Source organism: Macrosteles quadrilineatus, unplaced genomic scaffold, assembly GCF_028750875.1.
Source record: "Macrosteles quadrilineatus isolate MER2022 unplaced genomic scaffold, UCM_ALF_1.0 Scaffold_9__3_contigs__length_116548681, whole genome shotgun sequence".
Taxonomy (NCBI): Eukaryota; Metazoa; Arthropoda; class Insecta; order Hemiptera; family Cicadellidae; genus Macrosteles; species Macrosteles quadrilineatus.
Window position 1 is genome coordinate 82,656,283 of NW_026542602.1, and position 26,242 is coordinate 82,682,524.

The 26,242-nt window shown below is 33.9% G+C and overlaps 3 protein-coding genes across 5 annotated transcripts in view; 1 reads left to right on the forward strand and 2 right to left on the reverse strand.

Annotated features, from left to right (window-relative positions):
- LOC129002389 (ubiquitin carboxyl-terminal hydrolase 10) overlaps positions 1-9,466 on the forward strand; it is a 28,266-nt gene extending 18,800 nt beyond the window's left edge. For both annotated transcript variants that reach the window (XM_054430141.1, XM_054430142.1), the window contains 3 exons: positions 2,323-2,382; positions 5,515-5,727; positions 6,463-9,466. In XM_054430141.1, the coding sequence (XP_054286116.1) occupies positions 2,323-2,382; positions 5,515-5,708 (254 nt within the window). In that variant the 3' untranslated portion in view covers positions 5,709-5,727; positions 6,463-9,466. The remainder of the gene's footprint in view (positions 1-2,322; positions 2,383-5,514; positions 5,728-6,462) is intronic.
- Positions 9,467-13,186: 3,720 nt separating this feature from the next.
- On the reverse strand, positions 13,187-22,310 carry LOC129003160 (uncharacterized). Of its 2 annotated transcripts, none has more exons than XM_054431418.1 (3): positions 22,204-22,310; positions 14,405-14,558; positions 13,187-13,494 (listed from the first exon to the last, which is right to left on the reverse strand). In XM_054431418.1, exons 2-3 carry the CDS (start codon positions 14,530-14,532, stop codon positions 13,314-13,316), a joined length of 309 nt encoding a protein of 102 aa, XP_054287393.1. In that variant the 5' UTR covers positions 14,533-14,558; positions 22,204-22,310; the 3' UTR covers positions 13,187-13,313. The 2 variants fall into 2 exon arrangements, with proteins under 2 accessions (XP_054287393.1, XP_054287392.1); XM_054431417.1 differs by lacking the exon at positions 22,204-22,310 and adding an exon at positions 21,672-21,956.
- A 181-nt stretch (positions 22,311-22,491) lies between these two features.
- On the reverse strand, positions 22,492-25,317 carry LOC129003159 (aspartate--tRNA ligase, cytoplasmic-like). The gene is made up of 2 exons (XM_054431416.1): positions 24,824-25,317; positions 22,492-24,279 (listed from the first exon to the last, which is right to left on the reverse strand). Exons 1-2 carry the CDS (start codon positions 24,951-24,953, stop codon positions 22,769-22,771), a joined length of 1,641 nt encoding a protein of 546 aa, XP_054287391.1. The 5' UTR covers positions 24,954-25,317; the 3' UTR covers positions 22,492-22,768.
- Between the last annotated feature and the right edge of the window lie 925 nt (positions 25,318-26,242).

Below are 26,242 nucleotides of genomic sequence, written 5' to 3' on the forward strand. Positions count from 1 at the left end.
TTGAGCCTACAGTACTATTTTAGAGTTTTTAAGGTATTTTAGCGAATTTCCCTATAGGGAAGTAGCTATTACCGTAGGTCTCATGGTAAGACCTAAGCCCGGGACCGATTTACTTTTTTTCATTTTGATGTCCCCAGAGGCCAAAAACACCATTCGTTCAAATTTTTATATATCTATATATAGAGAGATATATATATATATATATATATAAATATGTGTCCATCCACACGATAACTTGAGTAATTTTTGTCCGATTTTGATAAAATTTGGTTTGAAGGTGTAAGGCGGGATAAACTTGAATGAGTTCGCGAACCAGCATGATCGGACTATGGGAACGGGGGTTTATGGGGGGTTTTATGGGGTAAAAATAGGTTTTTCCCATTTTTGCCCCTAAAAACACAAAATTTCACAATTTCTTTTTAAACCATTTTGTAGAGCTTAAAAAAACAAATAATTTAGTATATTGAAGCGTTATTATGCGCCTAATTGTTACGGAGAAAATTCAAAAAAATTGTAATTTTAAAATTCCCATGTTATTCTTATGGAGAATAAGTCGACTGTTGCAGTTTGCTTGTTTATGAACATATTTTGATCGATTTTGGAAAATACTTTTATTTCTTACTAAACTATTATCATTTCATAAAAAAATCTTTTTTACCCTCCCTGTTGCAGCAAACCTAAGGTACTTGTTAAACTAATTCTATTTAAATAGGAAATAAATGTGCTATTTTTATGGAGGCATTTTAGTGTAAATCCAATCAGGTCAATGGAAATTCGCTTAGTCTGCAGGTTTGCTGCGGCGGGGGTATTTTATAATGTACTGATCTTAATTAAAATTAGTGTATCGCATTAAATGCTGTATCACAACTTAACTGAAGGATTTGGAAAAATTAATTAGTTATGAATTTTCCTAATCTATGATATGACAAATTAACATATTGTATAAATAAGTTACCGTACTCAATTATTTAACGCAGTATATAATTTTTTGGGGGGAAATGTCCATTTTTAAATGTTTACTCATTGGAATTGACGAACTCCTTCACATCATCAGTCAATCAATATTGTATTGCATTAGCAGATCATAAATAACTTATATGATTTCTAATGAACATTGTCTCAGAGTAATGTTACTTTTAGGTTTTCTATAAGGAAATTGTAAGGAAATTATAAGGAAACAAAGCCTTCTCTAATTACTTTCTAACGCTAACTTGTTAGAAAAATATCCAATGACTTTGGTAAATAGCTACAGAATAATAAAAAAAAATCATGTATATTAGTCGTGGATAAGATACCCCCGCCGCAGCAAACCTGCAGACTTAGCGAATTTCCATTTGCCTGATTGGATTTACACTAAAATGTCTCCTTAAAAATATCACATTTGTTCCCTATTTAAACAGAATTAGTGTAACGAGTACTTAGGTTTGCTGCAACAGGGAGGGTAAAAAAGTTTTTTTAAATGTAAAATGTTAAAAGGTACTGTAGTTTAGTAAGAAATTAATGTATTTTTCAAATTTTATCAAAATATTTTCATAAACAAGCAAACTACAACAGTTGACTTATTCTCCATAAGAATAACATGGGAATTTAAAAATGACAATTTTTTTGAATTTTATCCGTAACAATTAGGCGCATAATAACGCTTCAATATACTAAATTATTTGTTTTTTTAAGCTCTACAAAATGGTTTAGAAAGAAATTGTGAAATTTTGTGTTTTTAGGGTCAAAAATGGGAAACCCCTGTTTTTACCCCATTAAACCCCCGTTCCCATAGTCCGATCATGCTGGTTCGCGAACTCATTCGAGTTTATCCCGCCTTACACCTTCAAACCAAATTTGATCAAAATCGGACAAAAATTACTCAAGTTATCGTGCGGATGGACACACACACACATATATATATATATATATATATATATACATAGATAGATAAAAATTTGAACGAATGCTGTTTTTGGCCTCTGGGGACATCAAAATGAAAAAGTAAATCAGTCCCGGGCCTAGGTCTTACCATGAGACCTACGGTAATAGCTACTTCCCTATAGGGAAATTCGCTAAAAACCATGAATTTTACAGATATAAACTAAAAATAAATTGGTGTGACATTAATTTGATTTTACTCTCTGAATAAATCATTAGTAACTAGTAGTCAACATCACTTAGATAAGATATGGTTTTCAAATTGATTGTGAGAAACCAACAATATTGGTCAAGGAAATCAAATTTACCATCTAATAATTGACTTACACAAACATGTGGTAGTATTAGTAGTTGTTATATTGTAAAAGGTTGTTGAGTTTAACAATTCTTTGTATTTTACAGAACTTTGTACCTCCAAGAGTAAAACCCCCTCAAAGGACAGACAATACAAACTCTTGGCAGGTAAGTTTCTCAGCCTCTCTTAAATAACATTAAATAAACTGTAGTTCAGTTGGAAGTAAAATTAAATTGGTGAGGTGGTATATTTCTGAACTAGTTAAACTTGCGTAAGAAATGTTCTAGGCAGTTATTATAAAAATATGAGGACATAGTTGTAATTATGCTCTCTCTTCCTTTACACCCGAAAAATCCTTGTAGGCGAGAATGAATGTTAGTTGTAACAATAAAGGTTGAGTGGGCCCTAATAGTAGATTATTTTTAATGTATTGGTTCCTGAATATGATGATGATGATAGATAAAGAGTCAAAGAATTTTACTTGTAGTAAGAATTTGCTCTATTTTTAACCGACTTCCCCACTACCAACAAAAGGAGGAGGTTCTCAATTTGTTTGTGGCGATGTTTTTTTTTTTCTATGTATGTTCACCAATTTCTCTGTGATTCTTTTACCGACCAGTGTGGTTCCACCACCAAAATAACCAGGAGAGTTTCTATTTGGTACCTTATATATTATGTTTAAGTATAATATTTGTTTCGGTGAAAAATTCTGAAAACCTTAAATATTCAACACTTATTTTGTTTACATTTGTGCAGATTGTTTACATTTGTGCAGAGAAGGCAATAAATAATAATAACATTCCTACAGCTGTTAGTAGAAACCATTTAAATGAAGCTACAGACAATTCTTCATGAAACAGTTGCTTCATATTGATCAATAAACTATTTCTTGCCATGGAGCCTAAATGAATAACATTGAAAAAAAATGCATTTTGTTTTAATTACTATAAAAAATGTATTTTCACGTTTGACCTGATTTGTGTATACAGTAATTCTGTTTTTAGTATAGAATATTCTGAATTACAAAAACATATATGTTTCAGTGAATAGCTGTATGATATTGACAAATAAAGGTGTATTGTGAAAACCAAAGCATTCGTAAAACAGGTCTAAATATAAATTAAATGCAATTATTCCTTACACGACCTAAGAAGTGTGACAGTACATAATCGTCAAAAGTGTTAAATATTTGAATTACTAAACATGCATTTGCAGATGTGCGCCACTCATCATACACTCATCTCCATTCATACTTGGCTTAAAATACCTACTTTGTATGGTCGCCATTTCAAAGAAAAGTATTAAAAGTGTGGAATGTTTATTGATATTCTCTACCCGGTTACTATATCATATCAATACTATTATGTCTGCTTCGGAAAGTCCCAGAGGAAGATGATTTGCAATTTCGACTAGGCTATATCTTGATCAAACAAAACCACCTACATGGCTTGCACCACTTTTAGCTGAACCAATCTTTCATATACATATTTCATTTGCAGATGTGGAATGTTTATTGATATTCTCTACCCAGTTACTATATCATATCAATACTATTATGTCTGCTTCGGAAAGTCCCAGAGGAAGATGATTTGCAATTTCGACTAGGCTATATCTTGATCAAACAAAACCACCTACATGGCTTGCACCACTTTTAGCTGAACCAATCTTTCATATACATATTTCATTTGCAGATGTGGAATGTTTATTGATATTCTCTACCCAGTTACTATATCATATCAATACTATTATGCCTGCTTCGGAAAGTCCTAGAGGAAGATGATTTGCAATTTCGACTATGCTATATCTTGAGCAAACAAAACCCCCTACATGACTTACACCACTTTTAGCTGAACCAATCTTTCATATAATATTTTCCAAAGGTACTATACGTGTTAACGACCAATTTTCCACTTTTGAGAGATATATTTTAGTGCTTTATGCTGGTGGCTGAGGAATAACTTTCATATTGTTTATTGATACGTTACTGTATTTCTTTTTATAATGTAGAAGTACACCGATTGCAGGAAACGATGATGTCCGACATTTCATTAGGCCTAATGTAATGGACAGGGAAGCGAGCTGGCGTAGTGGTTAGAGCGCGGGACTTCAGTCCCTGAGGTCCCGGGTTCGACCCCCGCCAAGTCACCAATGGATTTTATCTAAGTGATAATGCCGCAACCCCTAGGTCTAGGCTCGTGCCTAGCGTCCTTAGGACAAAAAAAAATGTAATGGACAACTCTTTTTTTCTTAAGGAATATCAAAAAATGTTTATTTTCATACCCATTGATTATGTAACCTGAACAGGTGACTCAAGCAGTTTTAAAATAATGATTGTTCTGTGGAACTTTTGATTGTTTCAAACAGTTTTGCTTATCAAAAAACCTCAAGTAATTAATACATAAAAAATTATACAGTCACTAAAAATCATGAAATAATTTATTTTTGTAAAAAAATACAACCGACTTCAAACGCTCTAAAAAGAATGAAATAATTTCAATAAAGTAAACTTTTGTATTAGGCAAGCTCACGTATTTCAAGTCGGCGCGGCTCAAACTGCAAATGTGATTGAAATTAAATATTGTGTGTATATTTTGAAAATCAATAAATTGTAGCTGGATAACATAAATATAAAAAACATACTGAACTGTTTTGTTTATATATTAAAGGAAATATTTTCTTGTATTTTATGTTTACTTCAGAATAAATGCATTATGAAAATAACACACAAAAATGTTCTATATGAATAGGAAAATAATTTAGTTTGATATTATGAAAGGGAAAAGAAGCTAGTTTAGTATTAAAACGTTACTTTTCCAAGTTAGAAACATTTAAATGCGTTATAATCTTTTTAAAGATACTCGTTAATACCACTATAATGCCGATCTCTGATTACGGTAATAAAATAACACTTAACGCATAACTATGAAAAATACATGCAGATTAACACCTTTAGTTATAGATAGTGACCACAATATGGGCACCCTCTTTCAATTTTCTATCAAAAATCATCATAGAGCCGCGCCGACTTAAAATACGTAAGCTTGCCTAATACAAAAGTTTACTTTATTGAAATTATTTCATTCTTTTTAGAGCGTTTGAAGTCGGTTGTATTTTTTTACAAAAATAAATTATATTAGTTACAGATGGTACCAATACTAAGAATTGATTTGGTCAGGAACTGACTTGAAACATCACTGATGAATATTATGATGTTAAAACATTTAAATAATAGAAGTAGATACAAGGGTATTTGAACTAACACTCCCATGTAGTGCTATACAGGTTGTTGTGTGTTACAGTGGTATATCACGATGGCAAGGAGGCCACTAAGGGCCACTACATCACTGATGTGTTCCACACGGGCTACAGCAGCTGGGTGAGATATGACGACGCCACAGTCAGACCTGTCACACAACAACAAGTGCTCAACCCCCGACCTCCGCGAGTACCCTACCTGCTGTACTACAGACGATGCGACACCATCAACAGATAATACCTCCGCCACAAGACAGGTACCACTAGTGTTGTCAAGCTGAGCTATCGAAATCACAGAGAGTAGTGATGTGTTCCTTTTAGCTGTCAATAGTCGGTTTTGAATACACCTTAGTTTAGTCCACACTACACTATTGAGTAATGACCATTCTGTTTGTTTGAAGATTTATTGTTGGTGATGGTAGAATTGTGTTGTATGAGGGATTATTGCAGGTAAAGCTAAATCATGAGTCTCATTGACTGATAAAAAGGGTTTTTAATAAATACAAAAATTATAACGGTGTTATAGCCTCCGGAATAGCAATAAATATTCAAATGGTACATACCTGCTTAATGATAATCCATATAGTGTTGTTAAGCAGTGAGTTTCAAGTCAAAATTTTAGTGTTAGGCTCAACTTCCGTCAGGTCAAACTAGCGTCTTGTCAAATCAGCAGATTTTAAGTTAACGTTAAGTATTACTGTGTTGTTAGAGTGCGTGTATGTGTGCTGTTTTATTTTTTTTAATTTGGCGGTCTTTAACTTATTTTGGACGTCCATTGCAGTCTGAAGATGACTCATATTTGGAGCCGAAACATGTTGCACACGACACACAATTTTGTATGTATTATCAACAACGATTACTAGAGTATCCAAAATACTAGAGAAGCCATTCATAGTTCTACTTTCTCCACTTGAACAAACATAATTGTGCGATTCTGAGCCTACTCAGACACGTCAAGGAAGTTACAATTTATATTGTGTTTTCTGTTGTAGGTTTGGGGAGGGTGTAGTCATCCAGGGTCGAGTACTTAGTATCGTCAGCCAGGATTGAACATTTAGTAACTGTAGTGTTTGGTTTACCCTACATGTAGTCGCGATGTCCCGGCAAGGAAAGTGCACTTATAGTCATGTCTGTAAATAAGCGAGGAACGTGGTGTCTGTGATTTGTTTAGTTTGAGCCGTTTTACCTAGTCGCGGACGCTTATTTAAATTATTAGTGTTTTTAGATTTTTCTATTGTACATAAATTTTAGTTATTGCGATTACCTACCAGTAGCTAAACTACGTCGGTTTAAGTCTGAAATCGTAGAACCCAGTTTTATGGAATTTCATTTATCAATGATTAACTCTGCCTCTGTTTTTGTCATTCGGGATTCATTGTGTAGTATTTTTACTAACTGTATTTAGAGTGTCTGTTAATTTTGTAATTTTGAATATTTATTTATAAATTACTAGGTGCAACCAACAGACTGATTATAGGTTTTATACTATTAATTAATTGTTGCCTAAGAAATATCGATGGAGTCAATAAAATTGTTTGTGTCCATCTATTTTGTGTGTATTCCATGTTGTTTTTGCTTTTTGTTAAGATGTAAATATTGATTGTTATTGTTTTCATCATAACACTTAAAGGGTGTGGACTTTGTTGTTGATTTTATTACTGAACTCGCTTGTTTAAATCATGAAAACTGAAGCATTTGTGTTTGTTTTCTTAACCAAAATGCTATGTTTTTCAAATACTATATCCTTCCTTATTAAGTTAATTTTTGTTTTGTCTGTCATATTGTAAATATATATAACGATAAATTGGAGTAACTGGAGATGATTCTAGAAAAATAAATCCACTTTTGTCAGCGTTTCATCAAACTGTGAGATTTTGTGAATGAAGAATTGTACATATTCATTCATATTTACATTGGTTGTAGGAAGATGGAGTTAATATATTTTGAGAAACTAGTTAATTACTTTTGCATCAATATTTTCAATTTGTTTGGCATGTGGAAAAATTTATCAAAATAATGGCCATATTACAGGTAAAATTGCCTGATATTTTTTTCTTATTCTAAGAGACAAAACAATTTTTGAATCGATAATTTTTCCTGTGGAAACTGGGTGGTTCATTAACAAGAAAATAATAATATAGGCAAATTAAAATTTTTACTTTTATTCAAATAATTGGGCAGGCCACTTTGATGTTTGGTATTTTTTGTCCTTAATTTAAAAATTTTAACATGCTAATCAACTAGACAAAGGCATAATACTTATTAGATACTGTGAGTAGATAAAAACTGAATATGCTTTGAATATTTTTTATAAGTGCCTTCAATTGACAATTAGGTGGGTGTTAGCTTCTAGTTTGAATTCATACATAAAATAGAACTGGAATAAAAATAAAATAACTTAATTTTTCCTCGCATAGCTTTTTATGTATAAACCGTTCCTTACAACTTAATTTTTGCCACTATAAATATAGTTTTACTTGTTTAACTCTTTACGATTTATTTTTTACATAATTATGGCTGTGAGATTTGAACTAAAAGAAAAACAAAAACATTTACTTGATTTAATTATGTTTGACCTGTTTGCTCATATATATTAGACTGAGCAAATTTGTGACATACTTTTATTGTGTCTAAATAATACCTTAATAGTCGTTCTTGGCTTCCCAACATAGCTCTTCAGTGTTACTATTTATTTAATATCTTTTGAATTTATGGTTAGATATAAACTACATTTGTAACAATCTTTTTTACAAAGTATTGCATTTAACTAAAATTCTATTTAATTTCAACTTGAATAAAGTTATTGCCAATTCAGATATATTTGCAAACCTACAATGCCATGTTTATAACTTTTTTTGTGAAGGTATTTGGAATTTTTAAAGTAAGATACTGTTTTCAAACCAATAAATTAACAGTTGTTGATGAATTAAAACAAGGATTGATTAATTTAAAAATCGCTATTACTTTCTGTTTCAACCCACCTCAACTGTATAATAACCATTATAATACCAAATAATAACATAGGTAGTGGTTCCCAATGCAGATTAGTACAAAATACTACTTTGTGATTTAATTGCCATTTTTTAAAGATTAACCTTTTGCTTACTTTCCATGAACAGACTCCTTTTTTGGACATATTTAAGACACAGAGAAATTTGATAATTGTTGATTTCATGAGATCAGCCTTTGCATTTTCACACAGATTTGATTCCATATTTGTAACAAAAAATGTTTAGTGCCTCTGTGAATAGTATTTTCCCCCTTATAGAATTTTTCTTTTGTGTAAATACTAAGAGTTACCTGAACTTAGGTTCAAAGTTTGGTTTTTTTGTAAAAGTTATTTTGTTTTATTTACTGCCCTAATAATTCAGTTTTTTAGTGATTAGTAGGTTTCAATTTTACCCGTAAAGTTTGCTTTGAGTTTTTTCTTGGAATATAAAAACCATTCGTTGGTTTTAGTTTTGTACCAATATTATGATAACCCTCAATTAACATTAGTAGTTGTGTTATTTATGTTTTTATTACTACTCCAGAAAACTTTTGCTTGCCATTGTTAATTCAATCAATTAACTTAATTGGCAAAAGTTACTGTAATTGCTTAGGGTTTTTGTTTGACCAACAATAATCGTGGAAGTGTAAGTATTCTAATGAGACCTTTTCACCATTTTGCATTCATTGTATTATTTCATATAATGAAATCGTAAACTTATTAAATGTACATAAACATGTAGAATAATGTATATATAAGTAGGTAGTGTATCATATGTTTGTCTTCCATTGTGAGAGACAAATTCACTGTATTTTCTGTAACATTACTATTATGGTCGAGCTTGCCTAACCTACGACTCCCCAACGGAAAACCTTAGTGACCTTTTTTTTTATCTATCAAAGGTATAAAAACTGTTAAAAATATCTAGAATGCCTACCTGTGTAAATTTCTGTAAAAATTTATAGTACACAGCATTTAATTAAAGAATAAAAATTAAATTGTTTTTATATGTGTGTTTTAATTTTGCCTTATTTACAACAAACTGTCTGATTCCAGCATAAAAAAATCATACTGTACTCCCTTAGTAGATTTCTCATCCTTGTGGAACTGAAGCTGAAGCCAATTTTATTGTTAGTTCTGTCTGGTGCACTGTAGAGGTCTTGTTTTGTTTTCAATTTCTTATTGTTATTTCTATCATGATCTTATCATGAACAATAACTCGTCCCATATTTATATAACTAAACAGTAAAGGATCAAGAAATTAACCCTAAAATAATAGAAACAAAATTTGTTCAACACTAGCAAATCAGTGTCACCGGACATGAACACGACACTAAAAAATTAAGGGTGCGTTCTACCATGATAAGGTACCCCTGACGCGCAACCGAATGCAAGGGTTTGCAAGATTACTGTTTTCACCTGCTACATTGAAGGTAGAATCAAAGTTAAGGTCTCATATTAAAGAGGATGAAATTTTCTATAGTTCTGCGTTTCATTATTTCATTTATTTTTAATACACACCTTATAAACTTGATTTGTAGGACAATAAAAAAGGTCTTTTTAACTAGCCCTAACTTATTGAAAAAACTTAATTTGAATATTTGAAAAACGCAGAACTATAGATTGGTATTTGTACCACTATAAGCCGTTTAGCTATCATTATTGGTTAATTCGAAAACAGTAATCTTGGAAAACTCCGCAAGCGCTTCTCGCGGCACTGTCCAATGGTGCAACATAGCTACTGAAGCCCAAGCTGAGATTTCTGAGCTGAGGTAGAGCGCACCCTTAACCATTAACCATACTACAGGGTGCGGCAAAAAAACCGATTAATTTTCTGCAGAGCACTGTTCAGCGACAGCTTGTCCGAGAGTGGTGGAAGTAGGCTCGTTGGAAAGCCTACACAATGCCATTTTTTGTAGTCATAGAGCAGTGGTCGCCTGAGCTAGTGCGGTTGTTATGGAGTCGTTTTTATAAAATAGTGAATTCATTCATTACTACTCAGCGGCAGTTTCATGCATTCTTTCAATTAAAGCGACAGCGACAAGGAGAAGTTCCGTTGCGTAGCACAATAATGCGGTGGGTTACTTACTTTAGGACAACGGCTTCTGTGTTGAAAAAGAAGCTGACAGGCCTTCCAAAGTTAGATCGGACGCTAGACAACAAACATTCGATAGAGTTTGTGCTGCTGTGGAAAACCGTCCTCGTAGGCCAGCCCGAAAAAAGCGACTGCCTTGAACATGTCTGACCGCTCAGTTACACAAATTTTGAGGTTAATTTTCATCCCTATGGATTAGAATAATAATCTATAATTTGGTAATCATCCATTCAGATAATAACAACGGAACCTCTCTATGTCGACCTAATTGAATAAAAGCACGGAACTGCCGCTGAGTTGCAATGACTAAATCATTACTTTAAAAACAACTCGATAACAACCGCACGTAGCTCATACGACCATGCTCTATGACTAAAAAAAATGGCATTGTATAGGCTTTCCAACGAGCCTACTCCCACCACCCTCAGACGACATGTTGCAGAAAGTGGTTCGGTTTTTTTGCCGCACCCTGTACAATTCATCATAATGAACTAATGATTTATACCACTGACTTTATAAAGTCAATGTTTATATTCAAAAACGGCCCTTACTTAAAAAACCGTAATACAGGATCGAAAGAAGAGTGTACAGAAGATGATAACATTTTAAACATAAAATCATCCTACTAATATTATAAATGAGAAAGTTTGGATGGATGGATGTATGGATGTATGGATGTATGTTTGTGACAAGTGAACGCAAAAAATACTGGTCGGATTGGGCTGAAATTTGGCATGATGATGGCTCACATTCCCGATTAACATATAGGTATATTCTTATTTCAAAAATCCTTTCGGGCTCTGCCCCAGTGGCTCTGGAGTTTCCCATGTTAACCTTATGAGAAATGGAATTATTGAATCTTAACAGCTGTTTCAACTTAACAAGTTGGTTCTGTTCTATGATGTTCAATAGCATTAAAGTTACAAGGATTACCAACAGGGTGCAGCACTATTATTTCTTTTACATTTATGACAACAGCTAATTTGCAACCAAAAGGTGAGTGAGCGTAGCGAACGAACTTCAACCTGGAGGCGAGTTAGCGTAGCGAACGAGCTAACCTGAAGGCAAGTGAGCGCAGCGAACGAGCTCCAACCTAAAGGTGAGTGAGCGTAGCGAACGAGCTCCAGCCTAAAGGTGAGTGAGCGTAGCGAACAATTGAGCCATGCGAACTAGATAATCTTGAAAATTAAGAAGTTAAACGGGGCAAAGCCCGCGGGTTACAGCTAGTTTACTATAAGTTCCACCTGAAACATTTTGTCCTATGACTATATATTACGAACTATTATCTTTCAATCAGACTGTTAAAATATATATATATATATGTGTAAAGGGACCTCTTATCAGGAATTTTTCGATTTTGAGTTGAGAAAAGACTGAAAATTTCAAATACGCATAAAACATTTTTTTTAATTTAAGGAACGATTTTGGTATCAGAAGAAAGCATATCCTCTTTGGAGGCAATACCAATTTTTGTCTTAATTTAAATAATTGTTTTATTGAAGCATGTCGTAAAAATCACAATTTCAGAAAAGGGATCTCTTGTCGGCCCTATGTTATTTCTCCATAACATAAAAAAGGTACCGCAAAATTTGTGAGATATTTTGTTCTCCGTAAACTGAACTTTGTTGTAGTTCTCTTAATTTCCACTAGAATGCAGGACAATGCATTTTTTGGACTAAAGTCTGTTTATAAAGTGAATATTAGAAATGGGACCTCTTGTGGTTGAAATAACATTGAGCGACAAGAGGTACCTTTTCTCAGACTGTGCAGGAGCTAAGAAAATTATTTATTTTGACCTTTTACATTTTCGATTCGATATTTTAACCGATACTGACCTGTTCTATGTTAAATAAGGTATAACAATCGATACAAAAACAAAATTTTGATATTTTCAACCTTAATCACCTATGGATACCAATACCTTAATTAAATTCAGAAATGACAAAATGCTAGATAAATGAGCTTTTTAGAAATAGGTGACTGTGACATATTTGTTGTGTCTATTTTTTGTGGTCCGGGGGTTTTTCTTCTTATTTAAAATTCGGTCAACTATTTTTGGGTTGTATCTTTAATTTTTATTGTGCTTCTTAATGTAAATAAAACCCCAACAAAAAAATTTACACACAGCTGGTTTTGACTAAGATAAAACCCTAACGCTCTTTTTACACTTTACGGTTTCCACCGTCTGGTTGAAAATAGTATGATTTTACGTTGTGGCTATGTTTCTTCCATAACACGCTTTCTGACCCAATGGCAAGATAATGGGTTTGCAAAATCACAATAACCATAAACTTGATTAAAACCGTGCAGTAAAGCTTGCATTTATCTACATGCGCCACTGATCCACGGCGTGGCAATCGTCCGGTTTGTAGTGTAAAAGCTCTCTTGCTCGCTTCTTTGCACTGCTAAAAAATTTTTACCTACAGTTACAAACCAAAACTGAATACAGTAGTGTGAAAGGAGAAGTGTATTCATAGGAATAATTTTGTAAGACAGTGTGGCAGAGCCCTAGAGTTAAAAAAAAAAATTGACCTATATCTTTGGTTTATTGGCTTAATTCTAAGTATTCTTGGAGGTTTAGTGGATTATATTAGAATGTTCTATTTTATAAGGATGAATAATAAAATACAAGGAAACAGTTAGTTGTTTATTGGTTATTTAGTTCACTGGCTATATTTAAAAAGTTTTCTTAGACTACTTAATTTTGAAGTTTTTTCCAATGTTTTATGTTCAAATGTTTAAAAACGAGCAATTCTAAACTAAAATTCATCTTTGGAATAGACATCCTCAAAGTCTCTGTAGTATGTTTCTGCAAACGGTTCGGCAACAGTCATCCACGTGTCTTGATCAAACCTGACCCAGAAGTTCTGCTTGTGCAGAGTTATACGTTCCCACTCCCTGGTTATCAACAGAAGCCAGTAGAAAATGCTGTCCCCGACTCTGAAATAAGAATATTTGCAATTACCAGTACTACATATTGGAGTTACAAAAACATCAGTTCTGCCATGAAGAAATTCTGAGAAAATTTATAAGCTTTTTGATGGTTTGGCTTTTAATTAAGAAGATAATCCTGAAAGAGATTGGTTTATAGTTTTTATCTGGCTGAGAACTTAGTGCTGAAAAATAAGAATTACTGTAAAGAGTTATCAGGAATGAAATAAAATTATTTTCTTTTCTACTTCTAACGGTTGATTTTTGATATTTCAAACCTTACACTTGGATCAATTATAATTCCACTTTTAGATTTTGTGTCATATATTAAAATTTCCAATCTTCTGTTTGATCTACCATCTTCAATACAATGTATTTCTTCTTCTACTTGCCAGCCTTTTTTCCGTATTCTTCTGCGATCATTGATCTTACAGTCTTGTATTACGCAGTAAGGCACCAAAGGGACAAGAGCCAAGAACATGCAGAAGGGTTTCAGGCTCACTGCAGTGAAGTAAAAACATATAACGAGCCTTATCGTTGTTATATTGCAGATGCGCGTGCAACTCGTAAAATGCATATTTTTATTTTATAATTCAAATCAATATCGATGTGGGGCTCAACTACCTCTTGGGCCCATACCGCAACCGCGGGCTTGACTATGTTAGTGTTATTCTTAGTTAAGTAAAAACTGAATACTTGCACCAAAATCTAAAAATTTCATAGATCTTGCAACCTGCTGTATTAGAGCCTTAAACATTTCTTGGCATCCTAATAAACATCAACTCTAAAACATAGGCTACTAATAATAACTTATGAATCTGAATATTTTAATAATTTTTTTAAAAGTGGAAAGTTTCTTAATTTGCCAAGGGATTGATGAAAAAAAACAAAAATAACATCAAGCCGAAGCTCTACATACCTCAAATGAGTCTCTGTATCAGAAACTGTGATGGTTCGGTCAAAGTTCTCATTGAAAGACACATTTGTGAAATCTGTTGTAGAGTATGGATTCGAGCGGTTGTAAGGTTTACGAAAGTTCCAAAACATATGAAGCTGCCTAATGTCTCGTGCATCTATAAAAATAATTATTGTTAGTAGTTAATGTTATAAATAACAAACTAACTTCATTATCATTACCTTATTCATAGCTCAGAAATTCACATTCGGGTTAAAATTGTACGTGCATCAAAATGATTGTACCGATCCGAAACCAAATCCCCATACCAAATACCCCAACAACAAAATTTAAAATCCTCAACGAAAATAACATTTTGTCTTTTCACCAGCTTTTGGAGTATAGGATAGTCCGTTCACAAAATTCAAGGTTTTTAAGAGGAAGTTCCCCCACAATTAGCGTGATAATTGTTGGTTAAATAATTTCATGAGAAATTGAAAAATGTCTGGAGATACCGGTACCATTGATGAAGTAATATAAGTAATATATATATATATATAATGAAGTGATGGTGTTTATTTATTCTATGCCGGTACTATGGATTAGTAACCATATACCAAAATTCATCAAAATTGGACCTGTATAGTCTGTTTCTCTCTACCCATCCACACACACGCACACAGACATAACTTCGAAAACCACTTTTTTAGTCGTTCTATTGGATGATTTTTATGAGCCAAGGGGGCAAATAAATAACTTCTGTATTATAAATTGATAATTCTGTACCTTAGTATTTATTTGCAGAAGTAAAATATCAGGGTGTGACCCTCTATGGATTACCCTCTATAGTAATTGACTCATCACTCATCAGATCACCAGACTATTTTTTTCAAATCTTTTAGTGTTACACGAATGGCTCATAGATCTGCTCTGCCTAGTGTCAGTTCATGTTTGTCTTCTTCGTAGCTACAATCTTGTTGCAGACATAAAATTGTTTTACATGTGTCGCATCCGAACCTGGATGCGAGCGAAGGAGGATCGGGTACTCGAAATAATTAACACATTTTATGTTAAGAAAAACCGCATTGGTGTGCGGGAGCCGGTAAGGTAGGACGATGACTGTTGTACAGAGAGTGTTGGTTGGGTGATCGAGGTAGCAGTGGGAACGGAAGGTGGTGTGATGGAAACAACCAATGGGGTTAGTTTATTCGATCAGGCCATATGACGTCACATCGTACGATATCTAACGGTACATGGATCGAGCTAGCAACATGTTTTCCAAAATTGCCATATTTATTATGCGCTTGATGCGTTATTGCAAATAACTGTAAGCCAAAGAAGAAGAAAGAGGATGCCTTAAGAGTTTTACCAATTGCCCTCATGGCAAGGGCGTAGCCAGGATTTCCTATTGGGGGGTGCGGACATTCACGGGTTAGTGGCAACCCACGGGGGGTCCGGAAAAATTGTGTGAATTTTAGAGCAAAAATGTGGGTTTTAAAGCGAGTTGAGCATTTAAAATCTCTTATCTCAATTCATTACGGACCATAGGAGAATTTAAGACCAAAGGGTAAGAGCAGGTTAAAAAAGCCTAAGTTAATTATTGTTAAAAACTTAATTTTATGAGAATTTCGACGGGTGCTGGAGCAGCTTCAGCAGCCCCCTGCCCCTGGCTACGCCCTTGTTTTATGGCTTTATTTTAGGTGTAGGGTGATCTCTCACCTAATTACAAAGAGAAAAAAAAAACAATTCATCCTTGTTGGAGTGAAGTTTACCATAACATGATGACTGTTGAATTTTCTTGATTAATCCTGGTAAGAGAAATTACTAAAAATAGTAATGAAAACCAAAACTTTACTCACAGCTGGAGAGACGATCAGGCCCATCTAAAGCCGAGTCTTCCCAAACGGGGAAGAGGAGCATGGAGAGAGGAACGCGGAAAGCGGACTCCTCTTTTTGTCTTAGGTAATTTAATGTTACTGTTTTCCTAGAAGCGGAGCGGAATGCCATGTTATTCTCTTTTCCGCGCTCCTCTTCCGCGTCTAGGAAAACCCAGCTTAACAAAACTCCCTAGATAAAATAATCAGCAAACTGACACATACTTTCTCCCATTAGCTTGTCAACAATCCTCATAATGGGTAAGCGGTGGTAGTAAATATGATTTTTATGGGTAAAATCACAAAGATTGTGACAACTTTTGAACTGTGGGGGTTGTACCATCTTATTTTTAGTTACCTACTTAAAAGACCATAACATACTAAATTGAAATCCAAATTGTTAGAGCCATTAGTGTTGCAATTTATCTGTTATGTTATGGCTTTTTATGAAAAAATTGCCAAAAATCATCATTTTAAATTAAATGAAAATCCTTCTTTATTGAGACGAACTTAGGACCTCATGGTCCTTTCTTACAGTTAACCTCTAAAAAACTAATAATAACAACAAAATATTAACAAAAAATACAATACAGTTTGTTACATAACAAGTTATAAAATAGCACAATTTATTTCATCTTCCCTAACATACAGTCACACTCACACACACATACACCCTCTGTTGCATGTAGGCCTAAGGACCTGTTATAGCATGAGCAACAATAAAATCAGTAGCGGCTAGCCCATAAGGACTCTCGGACGCCGCCCTCCCAACAATACAGAAATCAATATTTTTTTTATTTATGTAATAAAAAAATAATATGTCGTAATTAAAATTAAATTACAATTATTTACGACTACTTAATCAATATGATAATAATATGAAATGAAATAGTTTTAAATTTTGAATCCAGTAATGACTGTTTTGCGATAGTCGCTTTCATAATGTGGATTGCGGACGGCGGCAACCTCCGTCCCAAACTCAATGCATGTAGTGTTATGGTAGAAACACCTAACAGCGCTGAGGGTGCCGTGACGTCATTCCAATGCTTTACAATAGGGACTCTGGGGCAGAGTCCAAAGCTGCGCGCGCATCCATAAATCAGGGCAGCCACCCTAAACTGGATAATTCTGCATCACACACGATTAGGATAGGAAGAACCATGTTGGCAGCGCTGGAGCCATCATCCACACTGTCACTACCATAAACATAAACTAACCTCACTTCTTTCCATGTCCATGACCACAGTTCAGTTATAGTTTAGTGCCAAACGACCTGTTGTTTTGTGATCAATAGTGTTTAGTGATAGTGATGGAGGCCTAAGGAAGGCAGCGGTAGTTTTTTGAAGATTGAAAGAGCTAAGTAGAAATTATTAATAGTTATACTTAATTGATTGAGTTAGTTAGTTGGTATTTTTGAGTCAATAAGTTACGTCTGTAGTTTTAGTATAGGCTAACCTAATCAACCCGAAAACGAAGTAAACTAACCATAGGTAAAGTGACTCGGACAACTTTAGTTATAGTTACTTATTATTAGTCTTAATAAGTTATTACGGGTAAATTTGCCGTGGGTTGAAGGCCTAAATCTAAATAATAATGGACGGCGGCATTTCGTTGTCGTCGACGGCTAACGTCACTAATGAAGTTAGCCTGATTATCAATGAAGGGATCAAAAATATTGACCACAGAATTTCTTTGAAAAAATTAGGACCTCCTAGACCTTTCATGAACATAAACCAAATTCAAAACAGTTCAAAGAATAAGAATAGCTTCACACGAAAATTTTCGCCACATATGTACAATCATGCCGATTGGCTATGTGGCTGTTCAATTAAAAATTCATTTTTCTGCTACACTTGTTTGGTCATGGGGGTTCAAGATAGAGCATGGACTGTAGACGGGATTTCAGACCTTAAACATCTACTGGAAAAAGTAAAAAAACACAAAACAAGTGAAAAGCACATAAATGCGTCAATAGAATATGCTGTTTTAGGTAAAGTTGATATTAGATGCCAATTGGACAATGCATATAGGTTAAAAATACAAAAACAAAATGAAGATGTTTCGAAAAATCGATACATTCTAAGTAAGCTAATTGATGCAATTAAATTTTGTGGAGCGTTTGAATTAGCATTACGAGGACATGATGAACGCGAAAATTCAAAAAATCCTGGCATATTTCGTGGTTTGGTTAACCTTATGGCGGAGCTGGATGTAACATTGCAACAGCACATAAATCAAACAAATAACCGTGTTTTTGGGTCTGTCTAAAACCATACAGAACGAGTTATTGGACTCAATATATTACGTTTGTCTGCAAATGATTCGTGACGAATTGACACAAACCGACTATGTAGCTATTGAAGCCGACGAAACAACAGACTGTGCCACTTTATCCCAACTAGTATTTGTTATTAGGTACGAGCTGAATGGCACGATTCACGAGCGATTTATCACTTTTATTAGACCAAAAGGCCATGATGCAGAATCAGTTAGCGAAACAATTTTTGAAGTATTAGAGCAATTAAACCTCGACAAAACTCCTGATAAAGTCATTGCCCAGAGCTACGATGGGGCTTCCGTAATGAGTGGCCAACACACGGGAGTACAAGCGCGTGTAAAATCTAAATATAAGAATGCAAATTTTGTCCACTGTTACGCACATCAATTAAACTTAATCATTGAACGCAGTGCTACACAAAATAAGCAGGTTAAGATATTCTTCAGTAATATCGAGGGGTTTTCATCATTCTTTTCCCAGTCAACAAAGAGAACTGCAGTTCTCGATGAGATAGTAAAACGTCGTATTCCAAAAAGCTCAGGTACTCGGTGGAATTTTAAATCCAGAATTGTAAGCACAATTTTTAATTATCAAAGAGAGTTGGAGGAATGTTTAAGTTACATACTCGACGATGACACCAATGACTATGCCACAATAAATAAAGCTGTTGGCCTAAGAAGTATTCTAAAAGACGAAGACTTTATTTTCTGGCTGGACTTTTTCAATCAAATACTGCCCCACAGTGACATTCTGTACAACCAACTGCAGCAAACAACAATTGATTGCGTCAAGGCGTTTAAGTTTGTAGGCGATTTCAAAACTGTGGTAGATCGCGTAAGAAACTCGACCATGTTAGATCAACCGAGAGATAGTGAACCCGAATCGAGCAAAAAGCGGAGAAGATACGACGATCAAAAACGCGTTGTCGCAAAGGAAGTGTGTGACATAATTACGTCGGGAATTGATGACCGTTTTACGTTTGTAAATCATTTGTCCGCGGCAAAACTGTTTCAGCCAAGTTTGTTTGGGGAGTTTAAAACCAAGTTTCCCGAAAAAGAGTTACACGCTGCTGCGGAACTATTTAGCCTAAATAAAACTGAATTGAAACAGGAGTTAAATGTTATTTACAATAGGGATGATTTTTCAACGGCCACAGGGTCATTAAGACTACTCAACTTTGTCTATGACAACAACCTCAAAGATGTGCTTCCAGAGTCAATCAAACTTTTAAAAATCATAAGCACAATACCTATGACTACTTCGGAAAGTGAACGTTGTTTCTCTACTTTGAAACGAATTAAAACGTTTACCAGGAGTACCATGAAACAAGACAGACTAAGTGCGCTTGCTATGTGTTCTATCGAAAAAAAGCTGTTGTCAACTTTAAACTTCAACGAAAAAGTAATAGATCACTTCGCCGGGCAGAAAGAAAGGAGGATGGATTTCACATTCAAACAGTACAATTAAAGTTAGGCCTTATCCTCATGGTATGGTTTTCTACTCATATTACCGTGGATGTTTTAATATAAAATACAATTAGTCAAGCCTTACCCTCATGGTTTGGTTTTCTATTCGTTATTGCCGTGGGTGTTTAAATTATACAATTCAATCATTGTCAGGCCTTACCGTTTGGTTATCTACTCATTATTGCCGTGGATTTTTTACTATTAAATTATCAATTGTTAGTTATATTTTCAATACAGTGTAGTCCCGTTTTACAAGGCCGTAGGCAGGGAGGGGGGTTAGAGAGTCAAACCCCTCCCCCAAAATTCCGAAATTGAGCAGTACAAATTAAAACTAGGTTTAAAAAGTTGAATTATGAAATAGAAACCACAATAGAGGATTAATTGTTATGTTTTGCAATATCTATTCATATTTAATATAGGCCTAGTTCTATTGGGATAATAAATCTGATCTATTAAATAAATTGGTAAAAACTATTTAAAAAATATACTTTACTTTATTCTACTTATGTCTATTTGCTCATGCATGACAAACAACAGGTGAAATGGGAGTTTTTGGACTATTATTGGACACAGTTTTAGGCGTTAAAATTGCTTTAAAAAGTCACCAAACGGCTTTAAAATTTTAAAAATTTTTCCGGGGGAGGACCCCCGGACCACCCTCTTTTATTGGGGGGTGCTCCACACCCCCCAAACCCCCCGGAGTCCCCCCCTAGACAAGGTCCTAGAGCCGCCACTGAATAAAATTTCAAAGAAATTGAAAGATGTCTGGAGATACCGGTACCATAGATTAATTAATATAATTAATATATATATAATGAAGTGATGGTGTTTATTTATTCTATGCCGGTACTATGGATTTAGTAACCATATACCAAAATTCATCAAAATTAGACCATGGGTGTAGTCTGTTTCTCTCTAGCCCATCCACACTCACACATACAGACATCACTTCGAAAACCAGGTTCAGGGGGACACAAAACGGTTATTTCCATCCAAAACTCAAACTTGAAAATTTTGGAAAAAACTTTCTCCATAAATGTTTTGCTGTTCAACCCTTCTGTAATAAATAAACAACTACCGGTACCTACTCTAAATTTTTTTACCAAACCCTCGCTTAACTTATCTAACTACAGTACCTCTATGTAAACAAGATCAAAAATGTCAGCAGGAACCAGATCCCAAGCTGTGAGTTTAAAAACTATGTCATACGCTTAGAAAGCAAAAAGGGTATTGATTGAAATTTCTGGTCCAAAATTTTAAAAGTAGTTTTTCTTAATACCATAATAGAAACAGGTGATGTGTTTGAAGTTTTTCAGAACCAATTCATATAAAGAAGCATTTGATTTGTGTAGAGGTTAATCACAACGACCACCTCCACCTGAGGTACTATTTCCTTCACAGGCTCCTAAACTATATTTGAACCTAAAAGCAGTTGTTGCTAGCAAATATTTCAGAATGATAATGGTTGATCTTCAGCCAGCAAGTGATATAGCTGTTGACACTGAATTAACTCCATTATTGGCAGTTTTCCTCTGCAATTTAATTATGTATCTGCTTAGTCCTATAGTTGACCCAAAAAGGGTTGTGATAATGAATCCCATGATAGTGTAGTATTATTTTTTTTCATAACAGTGTATTAATTGTGTATTGTTCTAAGAGTGTTTTTGTTTTACCTGAAACCATTACATCAAATCCTTTTGCTCTTTGGATGCTAACTTCATGTTTGTACAAGTTCACATTAATTTTCACTGATACAACCAACACATTGACTTCAATTAATATAATAACCAATATTTTTAAATAGTCAAGAAACATGATCTAAAATTTTCTTCATGAAACATATCTTCAGTTTTGGTCAAATGTTGTTTTGGATTATTTAGGCACTTTAATTTTCCAGTTTATCACTGAAATTTCGAAATAGTTATTCTAATTATTGCTCATATTTTAGAATTTAGATACCGGTAAAACAAAACCTATTCAGGAGTTAAATATTACAAAGAACAATTTAGAGTGTAAATATTTATTCATCCATACTATTAATCCAAACAAATAACATCTTAGGCACAGTCCAAGAGTTAATAGTAAGAAACAAGGTTTTAGAAAATATTATTACCTCTAGATGTATACTAGTATTAAGTTTTTAGCAATAAAATAAGTAAAAATAAAAGAAAAATGAAAAAAAAATATTCTAATTTGTTCAATTACCTGATAGTGAAACCTGAAAACCTTTTGTCCCTAGGAACTTAACACTTTGTTTATATTTATGATTGGTAAAACAATAACTATTACTAAAAAGAAAAAGACTTAGGAAAAAGATAACTAAATGCAAACATGTTACCCATGTCATGACTTGACTTTTCAGCAATAAAGGAGGCTACACGAAACTTGTGATAATTTTCCGCGCTTTACATATAGTGACAAGTGTAAAATCGCTGTCAATGAAATGAAGCTATTGCTACAGACTCTGTTAACTTTGTTATTATTTCAGTTGAGATGGTAGCAAAATTAATATTTTTATTATTACTATAGCAAACAATATCACATCACTATACTCTTGAATAATATCTAAAAAGCTGAAATCAAATCAAATATTTCTCTTAGTTATGTTAATCTTTTTGAAATTTACTAGGCTATGTTACCTTACCTTATAAAATCATTAAGTTTTAACAAAAAAGATATAGCTGTTTTAATAGGCTACAGCAGTTCAGAATAAAATTGAATCAATACTCTTTCGGGACATCTTTGAAATAAACCATCACTTGCAAGATCTTTACGGAGTTAATCTTTTTGGGTCTCTTGGAAACATGGATGCCCTTCTCACATTGTCCAACCCGAGGTACAAGGCCACTGTTCGCTCTAGTCCAATACCTCCTCCTGCATGAGGAGGACAGCCATACTGAAACGCTTCTACATAAGCTTTGATCTTCTCCAGGTCTACCCCATGACGTAGAGCAGATTCTTTTAGATTATTAACATCATGGATCCTCTGTCCTCCTGACATTACTTCTTCCCCTCTGATGAAAACGTCGTAAGAATTTGATAACCTTGGAATTTCAGGATCTGCCATGATGTAGAAAGGCCGTATGGAAAGAGGAAATTTATCCAGGATAAAAAAGTCTGTCTTATATTTTTTCTTAACTAAAGCCCCCAACAATTTCTCTTGTTTCCCAGAGAGATCATCACCTTCTTCAATATTGTCTCCTGCATTTTTAAGCATAGAAATTCCTTCTGAATAGTTGAGCCTTGGAGAGGGTTTGACAAATATTAGTGGACTAGAGTTGTAGCGTTCCCCGATAACCTTGATTTCATGTTTGTATTTCTTTTGTAGGATTTCAAACATTTCGATGAATGTATCCTCTAAGACGTCCAGCACTTCGCTGTAATGGTATTTAAAAGCCATTTCAAAGTCCAAGCCGACGAATTCTGTAAGATGACGGGCTGTATCACTTTGTTCTGCTCGAAACACAGCACCGACTGTAAATACTTTATTGAAATCTGCAGCGATTGCCATTTGTTTGTACAACTGCGGACTTTGAGCCAAATAAGCTGAAGTTTTAAAATAAGACACGCTGAATACATCGGCACCCCCTTCACTGGCAGCACTGATTATTTTCGGAGTGTGAATCTCAATAAAGCCTTTCTTACTCAGAACTTCTCTGAATGTTTGACTCACTCCTGATACCACTCTAAATATTGCCTGATTTGTGGGTGTCCTCAAGTCTAACACTCGGTAGTCCAACTTCTTGTCCAAACTGACATGAATTAACCCCTCCTTTCTTGGCTTCCCTATTTCTTCCTTTATATCTGGGTTCATGCAGTCGATGACTTGTATGGGCAAAATATCCGCCTCATTTATAACCCAAACTTCTTTGATAAGAATTTCTATAAATTTCTCAGTACAAGACCTAATTTCTGAAGAAGTAACTTGAACCTGTCCAACAATATCGATTATGGATTCTCTGTTGATACATGAGACAAACTTGACCATATCTCGGCTAATGCTAACTTCATCTGCACGGAGAAAACACTGAATCGTTCTGTCTTGTTGTCGAAGGATCACAAAACATTGTTTACCCCTAGCTCGACTCTGGTGGAGTCTGCCTCTTATAAGAACAGTTTGATTTCCCATCAACTTATTTATTTCCTTCACTTGAGTAAATGGTTTGTTATAAATGTTTTTTGTATTATTGTTGCTGCCGAATTTTCCTTCAGACACTTCATTGAGGTTGATAGCACTTTGTATTTGTCTTTTTTGCCGCTCTTGATAATCATGTCTCAAACCTGCCAAATCATCATACTTTTTCTTATCATAATCTAAATTGATTTTAAATACATTTTTTACATCATCTTTTGCAATTTGAGAGGACAAATAACACTATTATTTGTTTGACAATGTGTGAGAATGAAGTACCTAATTATATTGTAACTTTCCGAAACTGACTAATGAAACAATGTCACATTTAAAATTGGTAACCATCTGAGGATGACTTCAGTAACTATAACAAAGTATTTTAATAATATGACTTTTATTTTTTTCTTTGTGTATGTATATGTACTGTTTCATTTCTCAAATTGAAGTTTCACCGATCTCCAACTATCATAAAGAGCTCTGCTAAATAAATAAATAGGTAAATCAGAACTACAAATAAGCTAACATCTTTTTAAATATTCAAAATAAAAGTTCTTAAAATTTGATTAATATAATTGTTTTAGGTACATATTGCTTTACTTTACTAGCTTTAAAAAACACAATACCTTGTAATAAGTAATACGAATTTTGAACCAATTTATAAATCAAAACATTCACAGCTAATAAATAATTTACCTTCAATCGTTACACTGAATCCATTCGGCTCCAAAAGAGTGACCTTTGGAGAATACTTATGGTCTTTATCTTGATGTGATGATTTTATTGAATTAAAACACATTAGTAAAATCACAGCCTTTGTTGACATTTCACTATAAATTTGTACTTTAATTACTGTCTCAGTCTTAAAAGTTCACTTTGCCAAAAAAATCTGCTTTATAAATGATACTACAAGAACACAACATTGAATCCATATTATGTTAATATATAATGTTGCACTAAATTATAAAACCTTGGTTGCACGTTCAAAAACTAAATTCACTCAGTGTGCATATTGGAGTGATAATTACTTGCTGTGACAAAAACTGTAAATGTGAGAACTTTTATCAGATGCTTTGCCAACGTCTGGAGTCATAAACTATCGTGACGTGATAAAACAGATCGTAACATTCGCCTAGACCCTAGACCACCTTTCTGTTCAAACCCAAACCTCTGTTTGTAGACGTAATGGTGATTCATGGGTCTTATCAAGATTCATTATGGATAACAACTTTTGTAATCAAGCGGGAGGCTTATACGTGTTGTCTATTCTGTCTTCTGAGAGTTTGTATTGTGTAAGAATATTGTGGGACTGATAAGGTTCTACAGCCTTAAATTCATGTGTTTAGAATTGACTTCCTGTGATTTTATTTTTAAAAACCTAAACTAAAACAGATTTGCTAAAACATTGGTCCTGTTACAAAGGCGAAACAAGCTCTCTAAACCACTTCTTAATCTAGGTTTAAGTTACTTATTTTGTTTTAACATAAAAAATACTTCGCAAGTTTTAGCCTCTTACCTAAAATAACTGTGTATATTTTTTCATGATACACATTTAGTTTAGCAGACACCTTTTATTCATCAGGTTCTATTTTAACAAATTACTCTCTTTTGCCGTAAATTTATCCATTTTATATTTTAGGAAATTTTTCAAGTATTCCTTGTATTACAAGCAAAATTTGTATTTTTAATTTAATTCAACACCTTGCCCAACAACCTTACCTAAACAGGGTGTCTACCAGATCACTAAATGTTTAATCGGGGACTTTTTGTTACCTAATTTAATAAAATCATGACCATGGAATGTGTTCCCCATGGAATTTGATCTTACAAACAAAAAATATAAAATATAGCCTACCAGTAGAAATACTTAAATATAATGGTATATTAAGTTAGTAGTCCTGAAAATAGGTGTTTACCCGAGGAATGTGGTCGTTCCCGTGCGAGATGAGGTCGGGTGCGGGATTACCATACGAGTCTGGTAAACACATTTTGGATGAGTGGCGTACGATATTTTACGCCTTACTACTCTTAAAGCTAACCTAACAATAAAAAATCTTTATAAATAGATACCCACCGACAAAAGGACTAACAATCACTACTCATAACCTCAAAGAG

What these genes read in the sequence shown, in the direction of transcription:
- LOC129003160 (XM_054431417.1), bottom strand. Translation starts at nt 21,813, where the DNA reads ATGTTTCTTGACTATTTAAAAATATTGGTTATTATATTAATTGAAGTC. An exon ending in ATTTGATGTAATGGTTTCAG is followed by an intron (nt 14,559 to 21,671) that starts GTAAAACAAAAA and finishes TTATTTTTATAG; the next exon opens with ATGCACGAGACATTAGGCAG. An exon ending in GATACAGAGACTCATTTGAG is followed by an intron (nt 13,495 to 14,404) that starts GTATGTAGAGCT and finishes TTCTTATTTCAG; the next exon opens with AGTCGGGGACAGCATTTTCT.
- LOC129003159 (XM_054431416.1), bottom strand. Translation starts at nt 24,953, where the DNA reads ATGTCAACAAAGGCTGTGATTTTACTAATGTGTTTTAATTCAATAAAA. An exon ending in ATTCAGTGTAACGATTGAAG is followed by an intron (nt 24,280 to 24,823) that starts GTAAATTATTTA and finishes ATGATTTGGCAG; the next exon opens with GTTTGAGACATGATTATCAA.